We start from the raw sequence: 22,503 nt of genomic DNA, 5'->3' as shown, positions 1-22,503 counted from the left end.
GTTACCAAAAATTGACATTATTTCCCGTGTATTCCAGAAACGCGAACGGGAGTTTGAAGATTTCATGAAAGATAAGTTAGTGGACGCCAAAGGGAGCTTCCGCGATCTGCTGAGGGAATGCAAGACGTTAAACCACAAGTAAGATAGACAATAAATGTCTAGAAATTGTCAAGAGCTAGAAAAAACTGGTGTTTAAAAATGATGATCGCGAAGTCCTGTAAGTAATTCGAAGTCGTTTGTTTGTGACGTTGTTCATGTCGCCGCTTTAAACAAAATAAACGCAGTTTAAAAACTTTTTTTTAAAAACTGCGTTTGTGTTTTTGGCGATATCGAAATGCATGAAATACATGTATATCTAGACAACTTCAAACTATCGACTTAGGATTACTTGCAGGAATTTTTGTTAAATCTGCTACAGGGTCTTTGTTGGCCATAAAGAAAGCAAGACGTTTCAAAAATATTAAAACTTTCATTTGTTGTCCGCCAAGTCAATAAATTTTTTAAGGTTGCTACTTCTGATAAAACTTTGACAAATAAAAAAAAAACTTTAAACCTGAAACAATCCTCAGAACAAGGGACACTCTCAAGTCCAATCCATCGCACATGAAGGAGATCGTATCAGTTCTGGAAAACGACAAACGTTACCTCGTTCTCGATTGCATCAAGTCGGAACGCGATAGTTTGCTTCGAACCTTCATCGACGATCTTCACAGGAAGGGGCCTCCCCCTCCCCCAACTGCTTCCGAGCCCTCCAGAAGGGGGATGAAGTGAAGGCAATATGGAATCAAATCATTAACAATCATATTGTTTTGAGCAGCTTTGAATTGTGAGTTAAAGTTGATCTGAAACTCGATCTCGTAAAAACGTCCCCCCATTTTATTGCTTACCTTGGTAGTAGTAGGTATTTTTCACCGTCGTGTCAAGCCACCCTTTCGTCAAATGGTCGTTGTTCGTCGTTGAATAAAAAAAATGCTTCTATTACGAGTGAATGGAACAGTCCTGATATATTAGGGTTTGTATACAAACCTTCGAAGGGCTTCAAGCAGTTTAATCGTAATCGGAGGAGTCCACATTAAGACGGAAAATCCCTTTCAATTTTTGGTATGGATTTTGCCAACTGTTTGTAGCATCGCGCATGTTTCCCAACTAATTCTTTACACAATGATGCAGACGGAGTTTGGAATTTCTGTCGAACTCTCACAGCCTTTTGGCATCTGACTCTACAAATACGTGTTAACCGTTTGCACTTCCGATTTTCTGGCACTAAACTAGCTAACAATAGCATTTACTCGCTCAGTCACTAACACACTTGGGACAATTTAAAGTTAGGCTACGCCACCTGATATTGCAACGTGTCTTGCTATTAAATAAATAAGCCTGCTGCACACAGAGACCATTTAGTAGCCTACAACAAGAACACGCAAAGCAAACTTCAGTTTCAGCAATGGTAGCCAAGCGAACGTGTTAAACGCTGTTTGTTGTATCAGGTTGGTTTGTTCCTTACATTGATCTGGTAGGGTAATATGCTATTGTATTGTTCTCGAGAAATTTTGCTTGTTTAGAAATGAATTTCGTGATGGATCGCAGAAAATGATCCTTCGGTCGCTCCATTGCCACGACGAATGCAAGAAACGATGTGGACGTAATGACTAAGCACCAATTTTAACCCGGTACTGTAATTGTATCTTGTAAGTCTTAACCCAATATAAATAAGTCATTATATGTTTAAAGCCGAACTGCCGTAAAGCATGTTTTGTCTATGAAATTGTGCTATGCAAGTAAACGCCATTTCTTTGTGGTTCTGTCATTATGCCTTTTTGTGTTATGTTCATTTTTTTTCAGGAAGGGGTTCCTTAGTTTGAAATACCTCTTTGTCGTTACTTAATGGTAAATTGTGGAAGTTCGCCTTAACATTGTGTCTACTTCGAAAGTCCTCCATGCACAGCATAGGCGCGGCGCAGTTAAGGGACCTGGCACCTTGCAAGGTCACAAAGATACGATTTTCAGTCAATCATGTCGGAATACCTTAGACCAGTGCTTGCCAACCAGTGGGTCGCGAAGCTATTTCAGGTGGGTCGCGAAGCATATGTTATATGTTACAGTTTTCTATTAGATCACGAAATTATTGCATTATCATTACATAACATCGTTTGGTCATGTCTCATTGTGGGTCGCACAATAAAACTTGCATTAAAAGTGGGTTGCGAACTGAAAAAGGTTGGGAAGCACTGCCTTAGACCTTCCCAAAGCACGACTGACGTCCCTTTAGGAGAAATCCTTCGACTCTTTTAGCTAGGGTTGCTATGGCTGGTTGAACCATGAAACTGCTCATTAACCTAATTCAATTGTCTTTGTTTTCGCACGCAACATTCACTTTAACATTTACCCAACTAACAATAACACAGCAGTTACTCGCTCAATCACTAACGCGCTTGGCACAATTCGCGCCACCTGATATTGCAACGTGACTTTCAAATAATTAAATAAGTCTGCTCACGGAGTCCATTTAGTAGTCAACAACAAGAACACGCATAGCAGACTTAGTTTTAGTTATAGCAGCCGAGTGAACCTATTGAACGCTGCAGGTCTTTATAAAGTGGTACACTAGAGATAAAGTGAATAGTTGTGTCTATGTAGCTATTTTGTGCAAGAATTAAGTGACAGAATATCATTGAGCTTGCATTATAGGCAGCCGTTTATGCAATTTAACACTTCTGACGCATTTCTGCAGAAAAATACAGCTTTTTCTGCAACACAACTACAAACAAACACGAAAAAGGCTTTAAATATATTGAAGGTGTTGTTGTATTCTCGTGCATAGACTTTATAGCCAGCAACTGGTTAGCATGCAACGCAATGGAGAAGTCAAACAAAACGGCTGTGGCCATCTAGTCTTTTGAGTTGAACATTCTAATTGGAACTTTCAAAAGATGCAAGTATGGGAATACAGGCACAAATTTGCGTACACTGGTTAATTGGAGAACGTTGTACGCAGGTTGTCTTACTAGCAGAATAAAACCACACTTAGCGGAACTTCTGTCATTGTTAAGTCACTAATAATGTTGCTTGCGTCAGTGCAAAATGTTATTATGATCAATGAATTGCAATGAATATTTGTATGTGATAAGGAGGGAAAACGCATTAAAAAACATTTGGAAAATGGAATAGCACTCAAACGTTTCAGCGATATTCTATTGGCTGGTAAAATTCACATGACGTACAACTTTTCGGCGCTGCTTAGATTGTAGCGACTTTTGGTCTTCGGGCAAATTACCCAACCACCTTCCGCTATGAGAGCAAGTCCCTGAAATTGACATAAAATATTTTTTGTGGGGAACGAAAGTAATACATTTTTTTACGGTTTTGAAAACGCTGGCCTGCAATAAATAATAATGTCAGTTTTCCAGAAAAAGCATCAGAAATTGAGGCCACATATATCTAGTGGTGTGTTTATAGTAATATAGATACCCTATGTATATGTGAAGGTTGCCTGACAAGTTGAAGCGCACCAGTGTACCTTGGTCACAATATACCCCGTAAAAGCATAGCGTTGGGCCTGGTTAGCCCAGGGTCACTAGTTCAAACCCCACCAGGAGCTTGATTTCAAACTTGTCAAGAAAAAAGTGGCTGATCCAGCCAGGCTGCAATGTCTGGGCTGTGAAGCCTGTGAACCTAATGGTGTGTTCTTTGAATGTAAAATTACCATGCTATAATTGAATGAAAGGGGGTGAAAGTTCTGGTGCACCTGAATTCAATTAAAAAACAAATTGGTGCATAGGAAACAGCATGTTGGTCATCCCTGTCGGTGGACACTCCAGTGTTTTATATGTACATCACAACACGTAAATACAACATACCTTTTCACCATAAACATATCCATTTGGCAACATCATTGGGTGATTGTGTTCGTTCATAAGCTTGCCTGTGATGGAGCAAATCAGTCGGGATTGGGCACAGTGAGCGTATGGCAAAGGTTTGGCAAGTTCATTGAAGAGAGGCAGACAAACTGGACAGTCTGGGGATTTTGTTTCTTCATTGTAGCAACGGCTGTTTTGTTGGGGGGTTAAGGGTTTATGTTCACTTTAATATCTTTTCGGTTACAAAGGTTGTTTAAAGTTTGGTTATAAAATCATTTTTTCACATACATTATCAAAAGATTTGTTTATAATAGATCGCTACACAAAGCTTTAACTCTTTATCATTTTGTTGTAATGTAAAGGCCAATATCCATCATAGAACAACAAGGATACTGGGTTTTTAGACCAGCCAGACCAGCTTGAAGAGTGACTTGGAAAACAGAAACATCACCAAGTTGATAGAGCCTGTAGTTTTCATATCTGAATTGCTCTTTTAAACTTTGCCATCGTGCAGTGGAGAAAAGACTTTTGTATGGAGAAATATGAGTATCCGCAGTAAAAGCTAACAGGCCCATGACCTAAACAGAGTTTAAAAGTAACAACAGCCAAACTACAATTACTGTTTTTAAAACACATTAGTATGATACTATCAAACGTTTTCATTATTTTTTGTGAAAACAAAAGCAGAAATTCTTTGTATTTCCAAATACAATTTTTCAAGTTTTACACTTAGAAAGGTTAATTTTCGCAATTTTACATAAAAACTAGTCGTTTTACAATAAATGTTATGTGCGGATTACATAGGAATCAGTAGTTACATGTTTATGTAACCAACCTGTTTCACTTCAGGTAGACGAGTTTTTTCAACAGCTGCAAAAAATTTTCTTGCGTGGCTACACAACAAAAACAACATTTTACCCACTGGGAGAAAATCATTCAAAATGTGGTACACGTTACCTTACTGCATCAATTCGTCTGTTTTTACGAATGAGTTCAATAAACTGCTGCACATGCAAGTTGAATTCAAGGTTGCTATTAAGTTTGCGCAGACGTGAACGATTGTCGTGGCACCAAGCAAGACATTTATCACACTCTTGTTTGTCTAAAGTTAGCTCCACCTCCCAAGCTGTTACAAAAACTTCAGTGTTGACGAGGTCCTGTGAAAGTTCAAACTCTATCATACTTTACACATGTATGAAGAAAGGCGCTGGAATATTCAGCTCTTAAAATGAAATAGACAATAAACAAACTTCTAAAAAATAATGTTTGTCTATTTTATTTTAACTTTACCATTTGGTACATGCATTGATCAACTGTTCCCTTACTGTTATATTTGATTCATTTGCAAGTTTTAGAGCACTGTCGTAAAATCCACACCGTAGAAGATGATCGACGACCATTCTGTCAAACCTTGTTTTCTTCCATTTTTCCACTACACTCGGAATAGGACTGGCATGTTCCTTAAAATAATACACAACAGGATATATCAGGAAATGACATCAACTGCAGTATAGGCATTTATGTACAGTAAACATACAGTACACATATTATACCTTCAGGTGTTCAATTCTTCTTTTGCAGAGCTTGGCACTAGCTTCTTCCAATTCTATGGCATCAGCAGCCTAAAAAAAACAAGTAAATTGTGAATAATTTACCCGAAATCAGCATTTTTGGAAACTTTATGGATAACTAAGACTGTCAAAGATTGTTTGTGAACTGTTTTGTCAAACACAACTGTGTTGTCATTTCCTGTGGCTAAAGTACATTATAGTTCTTCATGCAAATTACAGTAAAAGAATTATCTAAAAATTAATACACTATTGCAAAAAATGGTACAATAAATTATCATGATACCTAGTTTACGTGGCATATGTGGACAAAATAGGATTTCAGTGTGCACTGAATTTGGACAATAAAATCTGAAAGCTATGTCGATAAAACATAAAGGCTCTTGGTTAAACAAAACAAATAGTTTTAACCTTTCGTTTCATTGAGCTGAGTTTCTCCGCAACTCCATTAAGCATGACTGCCATTGATCCATTTGTTGCATTACCAGATTCCATGCATTTTTCAATCTCATTTAGAGCACTTGCTAAACTGTGGAACTCCCTGTCAATGGTTTTTTGTGCCGATCGGAAACGCTTGTTTAACAGTTCATACGGCACCTGTCAGAAAAATGAACATCAAATTAAAGTTACACTTTTAAATTTGAAAATGAACAGGACAATGCACATATATTATACAAATGTTAAGTGCCAAAATTATATCAATACACAGTTAGGCTTTTAAATAGGTGTTAACACAATTAACAGAAATGTGTAGGCTACGTATGTAGAACAATTGTTTATTGCAATAATAAAACACAGTTTTTATAGGTTGTAAACATTTTTCGTAACTACACAAAAAGCCCGACATTTCAAAATACCTTAAGAGTCCCATATTCTTGCACTTTAAGGTCCATCCCACTTGAAGTCGACATGATAAGATCACAATCACCTTTTGTAGAGGTTAGCTGACAACTCTTACACAGATGACTTCACAAAGACCAACAAAGATTCTAAATTCCAGTTCCGGGACAAGGCAGCGTTACTTACAACAGTTAGCGTTTGCTAGGACAGGGTAAACAGGCGAATGCGACCTATTCCATTCAAGCATGCGGTGGGCAAATCTAGGTCAGAGACAGAGTCTCTCCACTTACAGAAAATTTATCAGCTGACACTGTGTGGAGAAATGCTCTGTTTACTTTAACGCTGCTTCTTAGTCGCATTTTTTACACTCGATATGCGTCCTCCTACATGGTCTAGTGGTTAGGATTCCTGGCTTTCACCCAGGCGGCCCGGGTTCGATTCCCGGTGTAGGAAGGTTTTTGCATTGGTGGTTCAGTGGTAGAATCCGCAATCTTTTTTCTCATCAATTAAAAAAATTTTCATAATCCGCAAGAGGTTATTTTTCCCAGCTTCAAACATAGATATCTGTTAATAATCGATTTTGCTAAAACTGTTAGCATCGTATTCAAATTGTTCAATTGTGCAGTACGTCAAGTTAAACTGCAACGGCTGCGGCTTGTTTATTTTTCCTGCATGGCTTGGCATTGGCAAAGCGTCAACAACCACACTAAAACTTGACCCTTGTGTCGTTGTAAAATGATCTTGCGACGTGTTCCTCCCCACATAAGTTTCAACGCAGATACCTCGTCGGTTTCTCTATTTTCTGGTAAGGTTATCGGAAGCGACATTACTAAGCTCCGCAATAACTTCCAAATTCCCTTGTAGAGCACAATTAAATACCTTAACTTTATATTTATTCGCGATCATAGGCTTCCGCAAGAGAGAGGCAAGGAGCATTTTCCGGCCGAAAGGCACGTACCTCGTTCGCCTAATGCTGGTTAATCCGGCACTGTACCTATGAGTTCGCCGAGTGTTTTCATGAGTCCGCGGCCAGTTGGGAATATATCTACACTTGATAAACCAAATTTTCGTATTTATAATAATTATTAGGCCTGGTAACATACCACTGTATTACACTGCAATATGAACCAGGGGTCCGCAAATACTATTTGGCGAGACCCATAAGACATATGTAAAATGTTTAAAAAATTAATACACTAATACAAAAAAATGGCACATTTTGAATCAGCGATTTACAATAAATTATTATGATACCTAGTTGACATGGCATATGTGGACAAAATAGGATTTCAGTTTGCACTGAATTTGGACAATAAAATCTGAAAGCTATGTCGATAAAACATAAAGGCTCTTGGTTAAACAAAACAAATAGTTTTAACCTTTCGTTTCATTGAGCTCAGTTTCTCCGCAACTCCATTAAGCATGACTACCATTGATCCATTTGTTGCATTACCAGATTCCATGCATTTTTCAATCTCATTTAGGGCACTTGCTAAACTGTGGAACTCCCTGTCAATGGTTTTTTGTGCCGATCGAAAACGCTTGTTTAACAGTTCATACGGCACCTGTCAGAAAAATGAACATCAAATTAAAGTTACACTTTTAAATTTGAAAATGAACAGGACAATGCACATATATTATGCAAATGTTAAGTGCCAAAATTATATCAATACACAGTTGGGCTTTTAAATAGGTGAATTAACAGAAATTTGTAGGCTACATGTGTAGAACAATTGTTTATTGCAATAATAAAACACAGTTTTTGTAGTTTGTAAACATTTTTCGTAACTACACAAAAAGCCCGACATTTAAAAATACCTTAAGAGTCCCATATTCTTGCACTTTAAGGTCCATCCCACTTGAAGTCGACATGATAAGATCACAATCACCTTTTGCGGAGGTTAGCTGACAATTCTTACACAGATGACTTCACAAAGACCAACAAAGATTCTAAATTCCAGTTCCGGGACTGGGCAGCGTTACTTACAACAGTTAGCGTTTTGCTAGGACAGGGTAAACAGGCGAGTGCGACTATTCCATTCAAGCATGCGGTGGGCAAATCTAGGTCACAGTCTCTCCACTTACAGAAAATTTATCAGCTGACACTGTGTGGAGAAATGCTCTGTTTACTTTAACGCTGCTTCTTAGTCGCATTTTTTATGCTCGATGTACGTACGCCTACATGGTCTAGTGGTTAGGATTCCTGGCTTTCACCCAGGCGGCCCGGGTTCGATTCCCGGTGTTGGTGTTTGCATTGGTGGTTCAGTGGTAGAATCCTCGCCTGCCACGCGGGGGGCCCGGGTTCGATTCCCGGCCAATGCAATCTTTTTTCTTCTTATCGTCAACTGCATTCAAAACAATTTTCATAATCTGCAAAGTGTTATTTTTTCTAACCTCAAATATAGATATCTGTTATTAATCGATATATGCTAAAACTATTGACGTAAGACTGCGGCTTGTTAATACTGCATGGCTTGGCATTGGCAAAACGTCAACAACCACACTAAAACTTGACCCTTGTGTCTTTGTAAAATGATCTTGAGACGTGCAGATACCTTGTCGGTTTCTCTATTTCCTGGTAAGGTTATCGGAAGCGACATCGTAACATTACTAAGCACGGCAGTAACTTCCAAATTTCCTTGTAGAGCACAATTAAATACCTTAACTTTGTATTTATTCGCGATTATAGGCTTCCACAAGAGGGAGACAAGGGGCTAATTGTTAATCCGGCACTCTCCCTGTGAGTTCGCCGAGTGTGTTCACGAGTCCGCGGCCAGTTGGGAATATAGCTACACTTGATAAACCCCAATTTTCGTATTTATAATAATTATTAGGCCTGGTAACATACCACTGTATTACACTGCAATATGAACTAGGGGTCCGCAAATACTATTTGGCGCGACCCATAAGACATATGTAAAATGTTTCGCGACCCTGATCAGAGCCAGTTTCACTCAACACAATATAACTATGATACGAGTAAAACAAAGTGCAAACGACAAAGAAACGTATACATTGGATCGTTGGCAATTTTAAGTACAAGAAAACTTGACCAAAGTGTATAAAGTGTATTTGTTTTTTTTTACCGACTCAAAATGTAAGAGTCTGTTGATCCAAAATTGTGTCGCGACCCACCGCTTGCTGTCCCTAATGTTTTTGAGCAAAATACCAAACGTGTCAGATTTGCCCCGTACGAAATTTGACCATGTCTTGATCTGTGTTCACAGAATCACCTGCCTTTGTTTTGGCACTTCTTTAAAGGTTACTCCACCCCCAACGCAAAAAATGTTCATGTTTGAAGTAATTTTGTTGGAAAACAGATTTTAGTACGGGGTAATGTGCAATTCACCGTTTATAGCATTTTTTAATACAGTATTATTTGAATCTGATTATATTTTCTATGTTCTTTTAATCTAGATTACAGAACATTCCTTTCATCTAAATTCTAAAAAAAATGTTCTTATAATCAAGAGGAATACATTTGAATGTTCCGAAACCCTTTCTTGAAATGCTGCTTAGAGACGCCAGAATGGCAATCGTTAATCTTGGTCTTGGTTGCGCAACGTAACAAAACAAACTTTCCCCATAGAATGACAACGGTCAATTTCATTGCACCGGCATTTGCACGGTCTGTTGCACACCAGCTTTACGGTTGAGTAAACACGAAAACATATGCGCACGCTGGGTGCGAAGGTTGGGTGACACAGAGCAGATCATTTAGGCGTTAGCTTGAAGACCTCTGTTTGCAGTTTAATTGGTGTTTGCAAATCACAATAAGCCAGTTAAACGGATTTGCGCATTTAGAATATTTTGCAATATCATTTCAAAGACATCTTATGGATCGAAATGGAAAGGTTGAAAGCACAATTCAAAAGTTTTTCCGAACCTTCAACTTCAAGGGAAGAAACCATACCGATATTAAATGTCACAGATGTGGAACAAGTGAGTTAGATGTTTTGCTAATATTTCAATAGGTTTTGAACACATTTTGAACTCCATTTTGAATTAAAAAAAACACAATAATTTGCATGTAACAAAAATATTTCAGGGCCATGTAGATGGGGAAGATCAGCATGAAAGTAATTTGGACTCAGAAAATGTTTTCAAGGATGATCAAATAAAATTGGGAAACTACTTTGATGATGAAAAAACTAAAATAGGTATATGCCGTGTATTACTGAACATATAATACCTGACTTTGTTCCAATTCATAAGAGGGTAATGTGTAAAATAGCTATGGCAAATTTTTGTTTTAATTTTTTGTGAAGAAATAAACGAAATAATTTTTCCAAATAAGTTTTTGTGCCTTTTTCAGTAACACATAGCATGATTTGATTTGCTCAAACAAACGTGTCTGATAATAAAATTTATGTGTTTCAGATTTTGTGTTGGTTTATGAAGTGGAAATTAAGAAAAAGAAATCGCAAGATCGTCGTTTAACCGAGAAGGAAATAACTGAGAGAAAAAGAAAAAAAAACAAGCAAGAACTTCTCTGCAAATGGAGAAACAAATTCATCAAACATTTGCAACGACAAGGTCTAGAAATTGAAGAGGTAAAACCTTTGCATGTGACAATATTCCTTGTTATTATAATTTGACTTATTTATTTGTTCATGTAAAAACCATTGTACATTTTTGTGTAACATATATAGTTGTTGTAAAATTATTACTTTCCTAAATCCTATTGAAGTTTTAAAACATTGAAAAGTTCAATAATGTTATTTTTATAGAACTTTCTTGTATTTTGTTAGGAAAGGGTTGCGTTACCCGAAAAAGTCGTCTACTATTTAAAGCTTAACTGTCCATGGCATTTGTTGATATACTACGCAGAAGAATTAAACATCAGAGCTCCACTTCAGGTAAATCTGTGGATTCCTATAATGCACCAACCTGTATTTAGCATACGTTAGCGAACAACTATTTTGGTGCATAATTAAAAAAATTCCTGTGTTGTATTTTATTGGTGCATATTGGTACTTCTTACTAATAAATTACTGACAGAATTGTTGACTGTAACTAAGTCAGTGCTTGTGGTGTGTGTCAAACATGATGTTTTCAATCTAGTTACGTGAATATCGAAGTCATCAATGGTCGGGGAGGATCCTGAGCAAGCTGAGAATGCCGAACCACATGAATATCGATGTTCCTAATAAACCCAAACTGTTTTTCACTTGCACTTTTCGAAAATCGAAACAATCCAAGTAAGTAGAAAGTGCGATACATTGTGTGTAAAAAAGGATTTAAATTTATTATTTAATTAGTTGAAGTGATTTTTTTGCAACCCACATGGCACACCAGAAAACTTAATTCTTGGTTGTTTCAAATATATCATAGAACGGTTTTATATAATGTTTTAGGGGGGATTCATTATATGTAGCATATGTTGTTTTGTCAGACTGCTATGGATCACAATTGGTGTGGCAAGCCTAAATTTTCATGCCTGCTTTCGCTGAAACAGTTTTGTGGCTGGCCCAAGGTGCCCACAGACCACCCTTAAATAGTAAAGAATTAAATTTTTCTGGTTGGATGTCAAAACACCAATTGCATAACTTGGTGATGCATATATTTCATAGAATATTGTAATTATGTTGTAGAACACGTTAAATGTAAGTTTCATGCAGTACTTTCATGTAGGCATCATGCCTCATTTTGTTTTTAGTGTCAGTTTAGGCACAATGGGTCATAGCAACACCCATGCACTTACGTTCCTCCGGATATTCTTGACAAAAGCCATTAATCATATTGAAAGTGTTTTTTTTGCTTCTTATAGTATAATGCTTTAGCTTGGTGTTCTTTTGCTTGATTATTGGTGGAAATTTTTTTTTTACCAAAAATGTAAGGATGGAGTGGAAATGATGTTTTTTTGTGTTTTGAAACAAATTTCTTTGTTGTATTTGTTTGTAATGATTTTTGTAAAACTGAAACTAACAAGACATTTTTTTAGATGCAAACATGACCAATCACTTTATTAAACAAACAAAATCCAAATTATTTTGCTCTTTGTGGCATCTAGTATTGCTAAAAGATATTAAACAATTAACTGCTCACATATTTTACTTTGTTACCAACAATGTGTTCAGATAAGCGATTGTTTTTATTACCTAACAGGATATGAATGGGCATATCTCCTCTGGCTATATTGGGCCTGTCTGGCATTATGAGGAAACTGTGGGTGGAAGGGTTATGACACAAGCTTAAGTTCCACCAGCAAATAAGTTGCTTGATAAATTGCGTCTATTAAATCTGGATTTTTTGGGGCAACTGTTATGATTTTTTCGACATGTTTACAAACATCTGTAATTAATGCATTGGAATTTTTGTTAATTAAGGATACTTACCCCGTTGCCCATATATGACATTACCTAATATGATTTATTGCCCACACATTGTCTATATTAGCAATAGAAATGGTGCAACCTTTTGTGGCAGGCAACTCTTCTCACCCACATAATATCAACAGTTACAGACTCATCACATACTTCAAATTTATATTAAAATTCCATTAACTTACATTATGTTATGATGGCAGCATTGATTTCTTAGTTCCTCACACTGGAAAGTGTTTGGAAATCATTTCTCCAGTCCCAAAAAGTGCTTAAAAAATGATTCACCATTTTTTTCCGCACTGAAATTTTCTATGTTGTTTTTGCACTTTGTTAGTGGTATGATTTAAGTTGCCTAAATTGCCATGTTTTGCTCTAGCTTTCTTGGAATCGACGACCAAGACACCTATTTTTCAAACACAGACAGAAGTCGCATTGTTTGGGAAATACTTCAAACCACATTGTTTGGAAAAAAGCGAAGGGCAGAACAAGGTTGATTATATTTGTTGTCTCACTAACTTCACTGAAACTTTTGGTTTTTAATTCAAACTGTGCCCACATGTGGTTATTTTAAAAAAAATCAAACCAGTTGTCTTAAACTTACAAAGTGTTTCAATGGCCAAATGGGATCGGTTAAAGTATTCCTTTTTACAACTTTCCCACCTAACCTTACCTGAAGTAGCCTGTTAAGTGTGTCCAGAAATATGTCTCCCGGTCATTTTCCCTTTCTTGGTAAATCAGATTAAACGTGCAATGTTATTTTTGTTTAAATCTTTCATTTTACGTTGAGCAGGAATTGAGCGCTTGTTATCTGATGAAGTGTTCACAGCAGCTTTCCCCCTTCATGATGGCCAATACAAGCTGAAAGAACCATTAGAAGAAATTGTAAGTGTCATTGCAAGTTTGATTTGTGTATGAGTCTGTTTTGTGAGGTCCTTTTCTATAAATTCTATAAAACTTTATCAACTTAGTTTTTGTAATCATGTATAAAAAGAAGCTGGGAAAGTTTTTTTGACACAGGACCCAACAAAATTAAACAAACGTCAGGTGTTGTATGAATACTGGGCTCGGTGGGGTCGATGGTACAAATATCAACCCCTCGACCACATAAAGGATTATTTTGGGGAGAAGATTGGAATTTATTTTGCTTGGTTGGGTAAGCTTACTTGGGTATCAAACATAAATATACGCATTGTTGAGTTTTGAAAGTTTTAAACCAAAAAAAGTAATAATTTAGCTAAAACAAAATCAACATCTTGTAATTTGCTTTATGTAATTTGCATTCTTCTGTTATTGGCACTATTAAATAAAATATAATACCAGGAAAGTAAATTTTAGCGTCAAGACTGATATGCCTTATTGTATAATTTATTTAACTTTTTACTGCCAATATTCTGTGGGCATAAAGCAGTTGTTTAACATTATTACTGCTATTATTTTGCTCATATTTTTTCAAAGGAAACAAGCTGTTTTTATTCACTCTCAATTTTTTAACCTAATTGTATTGACAGGATTTTACACAGCGTGGCTTCTTCCTGTTGCAGTGTTGGGGTTTATTGTTTTTCTCGGAAGTCTAATTGGTATAAACTCCAACGAGGAAGCGTAAGTCATAAATCCTTATTCCAAGCACGTGTCTGGCCTGATAGCTACTGGTGTTTAACATATCGCATAGACAGATATTATGGATAAGAATAAAATATTACGCCAAAAACATTTGCATATCACTGTACATTGAAATGCTTAGGTTTGCAGGCAAAGCAGCCAAGTGGTCCTGTCTGTCTTATCATACAAAAGCATGAAACACTAAATTGAAGTGTTTATGTACATTGCAAGCAATACATGCCATCTTAGAAATATGACAATATGTTTGGTTTTGCTTATGGGACAAATGTTTTCAATCCATTTTACTTTTAGGAACATCTTTTTTATTCATCTATGTTTTAGATCGTGAATAAAACTATTCTTTTCAGGAAAGAAGTTTGTCAGAGTGGAAATAATTTCATGATGTGTCCACAATGTGACACGTGCAAAGAATGGGCGTTGAGTAAAACTTGCCTCATGTCGAAGCTTTCCTTTCTATTCGACAACACTGGAACTGTGGTATTTGCCACAATTATGGCTTTTTGGGGTATGTGTATGAAACTTTTCATGTTTTGAACAAGTGTAATGTTGGATTTTGTACAAAGCTTATTCATCACATGTTTTGCTTTAACTGATCTGATTGTACTAATTGCACTAATGGCACTGACAACAGTTGAGCAATTCAATACTTGGGGAAAAGCTCATGTTTAAGCATTCAAATCCACAAGAAACATTCAACGAGATTACCTTTCCTTAGTTTTTCCAAAATAGTCTTGTTTCATCAATAATTAATAAGAATGAGGAGGGCTTTTTGTTGAGGCACAAAATTTAAATCATGATAATGGGTGGCTCTTTTGCTTCTGTCCAAAGGTAACCCATCTCATAAAAAATTGATTTTAACATTTGAGAGCGTTCTTACAATGGTGATGTTGTTCATAAAATTACCTTTTCTTGACCAAATGACCAAATTGCGTACAAAGGAAAATGAGTATATGTTTGTAGTGAGCCATTAGACAATTCAGGAAATTGTTGCCCAATAGTTTATTAATATTTTTGTGTTTATGCCTGGCATAAAACGCTGCACAACAATTTGGCTGGTAAATAAAATATCATGAGAAAAAAAGTGGATTTATCCTAACTTGATTAATTGAATCCATAGTCTTTATTGTGAGATGCTTGAAGCTGGATAAGTAGCTTCCTTGACTTGTTTCCTTAGTGTTTCCTTTCAAATTACTTCTAACCTGCCATGACTGATAGTTTGCCATATGTTTGGGACTGAGACTTATATTTCTTTAAATCGAATATTTTTCTAACTTGCATTGTGCAAGTATGCAAAGATAGAGTAAAAGCCAAAAGTGTATTGTTATCATTGAGCAACATTTGCAAATGCTTGTTATCTGGTATTTTTTTTTCTATCTTGAGTAAATTGACTGTAGTTTATCAGAAAATTTGCTTTAAATGTGCAATGTGTTTATTCAAATGGTATTCAACAAACTCTGGGTTAAAGTCAAAAAAAATTTCGTTGACAGGGTTTACATTATGGGGGTAAGTTCCTTTTTCAATACTATCAAGTGTTTTTTGTTGCCTAAACCATCACAACATCCTTTCCTCGACTTTTCAGCTGTCTTCTTTCTTGAGTTTTGGAAGCGCAAGAGTGCAAACATAGCTCACCACTGGGAGGCGATCGGTTTTGAGGAGGAGGAAGAGAAACCTCGACCGGATTATTGCGCTCGAGCTCCCATGTTAGAAACGAACCCCATCACGGGGATCATGGAACCTCACTTTCCACCCAAGCAGAGACTCAGACGAATGCTCACTGGTTTTGCCATTCTGCTTATCATGGCAAGTCTTCAAACATTTTTTTTATAATATTACTGATAATTTTTGTTATGATTTCCATGTGTAAAAGTAAGTGCAACTTGTTGCAAAACTGGGTCTCATTTTTATTTCCAGCTGTCAGTGGTGATCATTTTTGTGGTTTCTGTCATTCTTTACAAGTGCATCATAGCAGTTGTTATGGTTCACAGCAGAATCAAGTTGCTGCATGGAGAGGTAATATGCATTTTTTGTAGGTTATATTCTGCACTTTTTTATTAAAAACTGCATTTTTGTGGCTTTGTTTTTTAAAGCTTAGATGGTGTTTTTCCATTTCATTTAAAAGATACTTCAATGTACATTTGTATTTGTTTTCTTGCAGTTTTTGAATTTACTCTTGTATCTGTCTGTAAAAAAAGTAACATGATTGCTTGTTAGCTTGTAAAAAAGTAAAGTAACATAATTACTGTCATTTTTAGTCGTCTACAATGACATCCATGACTGGGGCATTCATCAATCTTATTCTTATCATGTTGATGTCGAATGTGTACACGGCAGTTGCTGAGTGGTTGACGAAATGGGGTAAGACATTTAACCTTTGACTATGTTCGCACTGAAGTTGTTGTCTGTTAAATGAATGACTTCATTACTGATTTGCCATCATATCTACTTAAACATGCACCCATTACTATCTAATCATTGTATGACTTACGAAATAAACTGCTTGGCATGTTTAGCAGTGTTAAAATCATGGTCAAGCTAATATATCCTAATACTTCAAACAAAGCCCCACACACTTCATTGTGTCAACCCAGCATCGTAATAAGGTCTTCGGATTTGACCATATCTGGCCCCTGCACCTTATGCATTAAAAAGGGAACCCGCAGTTTACCAAGAAGACTAAAAAATAAAAACGAACCTAACTTGCGATGATTTCCCGAAATTTGTGACATTCATTTGGGTGTAGTTGCTTTTATAATGTGGTAAACAGTATATTTTTTTTAGAGATGCATCGAACCCAGACCAGTTACGAGAACGCCCTCACTTTAAAAGTCTTCATTTTCCAATTCGTGAATTATTACTCCTCCATCTACTACGTTGCCTTTTTCAAAGGAAAGTAGGTGTTCCTCCGAGTTATCATGTTTTTGCGTCAGTTTTTAAAATCTTTTCATGAAAATTGGCATAAAGGTTTTTCCTTGGCCGAATTTTGAAATATGCATATAAAATTTCTGCGTTAAATCCATGCATTTTAGCTACTATCCAATACAACAGTTTGTATTTAGGTTGGTTGGTTATCCGGGTCATTACAAAACTATGTTTGGAATTCGCAATGAAACGTGTGGAAGTGGTGGATGCCTCATAGAACTTGCCCAGCAGTTGTTTGTTATTATGGTGGGGAAACAGGCGATCAACAACGTCCAGGAACTCGTAATACCGTAAGATTTTTGCAGTAACAAAAAAAATCTCCTCTTTGTACCCAATATATGTGCTGCATGTGAAACATCAGCAATATCAAAAAAAGGCGGTAAGTTTTTGTAAAGTTTTTCTGGTGACGATCCGAATGAAGCGTGTTTGTAAAATGTTTATATCCAATAAAAAATTAAAAACTGTATGTTGTACTCAGCAAATTGCAGCAATGGTGGCAGCAGCGCAAACTAAAGAAGACGAAAGGTCACATGAAAAGTCGAACGCCGTGGGAACGCGATTACAACAAACTGGTCGAATTTCCAGGACTCTTCGACGAGTATCTAGAAATGGGTGAGCTTTGATTACGTCAGTGATTGCGCAATAAATCAATCATATCAAAAAATTTGGGGAGCTATTTTTTTCGTCCGCCTGTGAAAAGGTTTTCAATGGATCTTTCTTATCCTTTCTCAAATATTGAAAATATATTGCCAATTTTTTGGGGGAAAAGTTTTCTGATAAAAAATCTATCTTCATATTGAGCTGCAGACAGCAATCCAGACTGTTTCGACCTGTAAGGCTCTATTGTTTATATATGATTTGGGTGACACCCGAGGCCGAGCCTAGCACTATTAGATACCAAGCAGTCGTTTGGCCACAGCGCGTCCTCATTGTTTGACACCTGGTTAAGAGTCCCCAATGGATTGACGTTGACTGAAAAGTAAGACATGGTAGAAAGTTCTATGCCTTCTGGTTTAAAAGCTCGTCTACAACCAGAGTCACTAGCTGTACTAATGAGAACTTACAGGTCGAAACAATGAGCACTTCTCTCAGCATCTGTATGATTATTCTATAAAAAAAACATGCTGATATAAAATGCGACCGTATGTGTAATAACAAACTTCCGTTACGCCAGTGCTCCAGTTCGGGTTCATCACAATTTTCGTGGCCGCCTTCCCACTTGCTCCACTCTTCGCACTTCTTAACAACTGGATCGAGATCCGACTTGACGCGAGCAAACTTGTGTGTGAGTCGAGGAGACCGGTTGCCCAACGTGCAGAAAACATCGGGATCTGGTACGACATTCTCGATGCCCTCGTCCAAATCGCCGTCATCACAAATGTGAGTTTGTTATGGTTTTTTTTGTGGTTTATGGCTGTCAGACCTGTATCGTGTGACTGTAATATTGCCTTTTGAAATGTGCTGACCTTTTTTTAAAGTTTTAACCTAAATTTATGCCGTTGTGGATTGCAATCGTTCGCCATTTTAGTATTAGAACTTTATATTCGATAAATTTATAGCCAGGGTAAAACGTATAATTCGATGTGGATGAGGCAAATTGACAAATGGAAAAACATTTCGTATCTAATCCTTTTACGGCTGTAACAGCGTTATCTTGAAAGAGATCTAGGTGACATTTGTGGCATGTGTAGTGTTCTTATAAGACTAGCATTAAATATTCATGTTGGCATCTTTAACTTTTTTGGTCAACCACAACGTTTACACTGTCACAGGGGTTTCTTATTGCTTTTACATCCGAGTTCATCCCGAGGTTGTTATATAAATACGTCGAGGGTGACGGCACTTTGGACCACTACGTTAACTTCACCCTGGCCTACGCTCCATACAGCTCTGGTGAGTATCTGCAGCTAACTAAGGAAAATCATTTCGCAACATTCCGAGAATTTTCGTGGTAAATGTGCGCTGTATTACCTGCTAAGTCTAATTTTTAAAGCAAACGATTTGTTTTATTCACTGGAAAATCTTCTATGTGTTCAGTGTTACTATTTTATTCTGTATACTTTAAAATTCTTGTTTTTAGGTCTGGGTCAATGCAGGTACAAGGCTTTTAGGAATAGAGAGGGTCATCACACACTCTACTACTACCAGCTACTGGCGTGTAAACTCGCTTTTGTGATTGTATTTGAGGTAGGAACAATATAATGTTTTTAAATATACCTCATGGTTTCCTGCAGTATATACTGCAGATGTACACAAATCGTGGGTCGCTACCTAATTATGGGTCGCCGGATTATCCATATGTTCGCAATAGACGTGCCAACATTCACAATAGTAGTTTAAATTTCGTCATATTATGTATTAGAATAAGCATTTCATCTTTTCAAATGCAAGCTTTATTTCACCAAAAATCCAGAACGGTTCACCGACATAATGTGATTACATTCCAGCACGTGGTTTTCTTTATCGGTCGCATGATCGACTGGAGTGTCCCGGATGTGCCGGAAAGCTTGCAAATGAAAATAAAGAGGGAACAATATCTCGCTAAACAGGCGCTGGCTGACAACAGAGACACCAGCATGGTAAGCACTGCGCTCTCTCATTTTCAGTTTCTTTTGTCAAATCCTACTTCTTCAACATTCAAAATGCTAAACTGAAAACCGGAAATGCATGTAGGTTTCACCCTGGCATCATACTAACAAGTTAACCCAAAACTATGATTTTGTTGTGTTGCAACGCGATACACACGAATTTAATTATTTGGTGACGTAAAAAATGGCCGGGTATTATTTTACCCCTGTAAGTACGCTAATGTATATAACCTGAGATTCAAGTTTGCCGTGTGCTGTTTTTGTGGTCACTGATTGATCACCTGTGTGTGTCAAAGTATTTTAAATCAGACTGTCTTTGAAAATAATATGTCAAAAAATATTTTAGTAACTCATGATTGTTTTCAGAAATCAATAACTCTTTTATGTTCAATACCAACTTAAGCAATTCTAAGAGACTTTTTCAGTTGATTTTGTGGCACTCTGTGACTGCAATTCTATTGCGAATTGATTTATTCTAATGATCTTGCATGCTCTAATCAACATTGTAGAGAAGACAAAGAGAAGGTTTGGCCGAAAACGAACGAGCCGCTTGATTCTTTATTCCTCATTGTAAATAAACACGGACGTGAAGGTAACTTAACAACATAATTGTACTTGATTTTATGCTCGTTATTTTGCTTGGGTGTGTCGGTTTTTGTTCGACTAATTTTGTGTTCGATATTTGATCAACTTTGAGCATGTTAAGTTTGGGGACAAGTTTTTCGCAGCTGTTTTGTTTTAGGGTTGCTCAAGTAGTTTGGGTCTGTGGACCACCAAGCCTATTTGGTAAAACGCAATAATATTTTTCCATCATACGTTTGAAGACCTTATTTCTAATAATGTCTCCCAATTAAGCAGGACAAATTGTTAAAGCTTGTTGACACTTTTTTAAGTTCAATTCGAACCAAATAAAATTCATCGCTGATCTTTCAATAAAACAGCAAAAATAGTTTTTTTTTTGTGTACTCCCTTAATAGGCCACTGTGGACCTTTAGGGGTCTAAGTTGCAAAACCTTGATTTAAGGTCACAAACTATATAACCGCAAGGTAAAGTATGCAAAAAAAAAACATTAGGCAAACAACTTTTTACTGTGTACTAAGAGAACTGGTTTGGTAAATCGAACTGTAACATCTAAAACCCCACGAAGGAAAAAATATACCCTTTTTAGATCAAATACAGCAGGTTAACTTATTACGTGTACATATTTCTTTATTGCTATTGAAGTGTGTATTATTTGGTGGTGTATTGGGGTGGAGATGTTTGCTAGCTGATAACGAACAAACAGATGTTTACACCACTGATAAATGTGTGATAAAATTGACCTAATTTATGGGTTCACATCCCCTACCCTGCTGGCCAGAAGAGAAAACAATACTATAACATAAATTTAATACAGGAGGTGATGAAGCTCTATCATCGGTCCCTGTCGCAAGATTCATTCTATAACAAGCAAAACCCGACCCTGACAGCCACTTTATCGCCCTTAAATCAACTGAAGAAAAAGTTTGTCGGCGGATCTTCCAGTGGTCTTCCACCAATCAGCGAAGTCGATTATCTTAGCGACAATCCCCCACACGATGAAACAGACCCCGAAAAATTGAAAAGCTCGATGTTCGGTCCTTCGCCTCACCTTCAGGGTCCAACACAGGGCGGTTCTGTTTCATCGCCCACAGTTCCACGTGATCGCCAACCGACCAATCAGGAGAAACCAACGGTAAAGTTTTCTGCGACAACTTCAAGTCCCCATCTTTCGGATGCCGGTTCTGTGGACTCCGATTCCGGCGCTACAGCATCAGGACCTCGGCGTCTTTCACCAGTGCCATCCCGGCTCCTTCGTTCCCCTGAAGTTTCGTCATCGGACGAAGGAAAAAGGGACGGCTCGCCTGCGCGAAGGCGCCATCTAGCGACAAGAAGAAGTCGAAGTAAGTCGAAACCTAAAGAATAATTTTTGGAACGGGCATTATTCCAATTTTAAAGAAAAGTTTACGTCGAGTCTGCGCAACCATCGTCAATGCTCTGATACAAGAACAAACCAACCAGCGCAATATGCACAACACAACGTGTTATACTTTATCTACCACTGTTGGTGAGAGTCTTGCGAACAAATACGTATAAACCCTGTCAATTCTACAAAGCCATCAATTTACCAATTCATCAAACTTGCTTGTGCTTTTTGTGCTTGTGTCCTTCGTTTTTCTATATGCACTGCAATCAACATTCCCACCACACAGCATCCATTACCTTCACAACATAACGATCTCAGCATTTAAGCCTTATGTCGTTTTACCTATTATCGTCTTGTCCCGATGAAAGAGTAAGGGTTCTTCTTTGTTTACCTTTGTGTTTACATCGTACAACAGCAATAGATTATCCCCAAGTTCCCACTGACTTTTGTTGTTTTTTCGGAGAAGGATTCGCACTTGTTTCATATTTAGTTATCCAACATCTTGTTGTGTGTCTGATAGACAAACCATATTTTCAAAATCTCAAGTAAACTTTGTCGCTGCATGTTTGCTTATCTTTTTAGATCACCAGTTGTGCAATGTATAGTTTATTACTGTGATTGCGACTGCGTACTGTTACACAATTCCAGTGTATTACTTAGAGAAAAACTGTTTAAACCTCGTCTGGACAATTCATTTGTTGTCGTATACTTGCAGTGCTTATGTGCTAACGCCTTATACACAGTCTTATGTCTTTTGAGTCGCGTCTTAACAATTTCTTCATGGCAAATACAAATATTCTCCATTGTACTTGTACTTATTTCTACTTGCTTCAATGTGT

At 37.1% G+C, this 22,503-nt stretch overlaps 3 protein-coding genes and 3 non-coding genes across 8 annotated transcripts in view; 5 read left to right on the top strand and 1 right to left on the bottom strand.

Moving 5' to 3' along the window:
* Window positions 1-961, top strand: part of LOC145913578 (transcription elongation regulator 1-like) — a 32,075-nt gene extending 31,114 nt beyond the window's left edge. For both annotated transcript variants that reach the window (XM_083001307.1, XM_083001299.1), the window contains exons 20-21: window positions 38-138; window positions 570-961. In XM_083001307.1, coding sequence (XP_082857433.1) covers window positions 38-138; window positions 570-771 — 303 coding nt within the window. In that variant the 3' untranslated portion in view covers window positions 772-961. The remainder of the gene's footprint in view (window positions 1-37; window positions 139-569) is intronic.
* A 1,826-nt stretch (window positions 962-2,787) lies between these two features.
* LOC145894961 (E3 ubiquitin-protein transferase MAEA-like) lies at window positions 2,788-6,553 on the bottom strand. Its single transcript, XM_082983688.1, has 9 exons — window positions 6,283-6,553; window positions 5,837-6,022; window positions 5,411-5,479; window positions 5,183-5,317; window positions 4,815-5,014; window positions 4,693-4,750; window positions 4,251-4,435; window positions 3,858-4,047; window positions 2,788-3,304 (listed from the first exon to the last, which is right to left on the bottom strand). The coding sequence occupies exons 1-9, from the start codon at window positions 6,334-6,336 to the stop codon at window positions 3,209-3,211; spliced, it is 1,173 nt and encodes a 390-aa protein (XP_082839814.1). The 5' UTR covers window positions 6,337-6,553; the 3' UTR covers window positions 2,788-3,208.
* Window positions 6,554-6,646: 93 nt separating this feature from the next.
* Window positions 6,647-6,718, top strand: Trnae-uuc (transfer RNA glutamic acid (anticodon UUC)). Its single transcript has one exon. It is a non-coding gene; the product is annotated as a tRNA-Glu (tRNA).
* A 1,723-nt stretch (window positions 6,719-8,441) lies between these two features.
* Trnae-uuc (transfer RNA glutamic acid (anticodon UUC)) lies at window positions 8,442-8,513 on the top strand. Its single transcript has one exon. It is a non-coding gene; the product is annotated as a tRNA-Glu (tRNA).
* Window positions 8,514-8,516: 3 nt separating this feature from the next.
* Window positions 8,517-8,587, top strand: Trnag-gcc (transfer RNA glycine (anticodon GCC)). Its single transcript has one exon. It is a non-coding gene; the product is annotated as a tRNA-Gly (tRNA).
* Window positions 8,588-9,994: 1,407 nt separating this feature from the next.
* LOC145894723 (anoctamin-7-like) lies at window positions 9,995-22,472 on the top strand. 2 transcript variants are annotated; one of them, XM_082983380.1, is made up of 22 exons: window positions 9,995-10,207; window positions 10,314-10,425; window positions 10,646-10,818; window positions 11,017-11,124; window positions 11,330-11,466; window positions 12,968-13,080; window positions 13,382-13,473; window positions 13,609-13,744; window positions 14,100-14,190; window positions 14,559-14,716; window positions 15,791-16,011; window positions 16,123-16,221; window positions 16,464-16,566; window positions 16,990-17,101; window positions 17,268-17,420; window positions 17,609-17,742; window positions 18,305-18,510; window positions 18,903-19,023; window positions 19,211-19,317; window positions 19,578-19,709; window positions 20,228-20,310; window positions 21,116-21,227. In XM_082983380.1, exons 1-21 carry the CDS (start codon window positions 10,112-10,114, stop codon window positions 20,270-20,272), a joined length of 2,649 nt encoding a protein of 882 aa, XP_082839506.1. In that variant the 5' UTR covers window positions 9,995-10,111; the 3' UTR covers window positions 20,273-20,310; window positions 21,116-21,227. The 2 variants fall into 2 exon arrangements, with proteins under 2 accessions (XP_082839506.1, XP_082839499.1); XM_082983373.1 differs by lacking the exon at window positions 20,228-20,310 and having other exon boundaries at window positions 21,116-22,472.
* Window positions 22,473-22,503: the final 31 nt, after the last annotated feature.

The sequence above is a fragment of the Ascidia mentula genome, chromosome 1 (genome assembly GCF_947561715.1).
Source record: "Ascidia mentula chromosome 1, kaAscMent1.1, whole genome shotgun sequence".
In the NCBI taxonomy this organism is placed as follows: Eukaryota; Metazoa; Chordata; class Ascidiacea; order Phlebobranchia; family Ascidiidae; genus Ascidia; species Ascidia mentula.
Note: the sequence above shows the minus strand (reverse complement) of the source record. Positions and strands in the feature narration are given on the sequence as shown.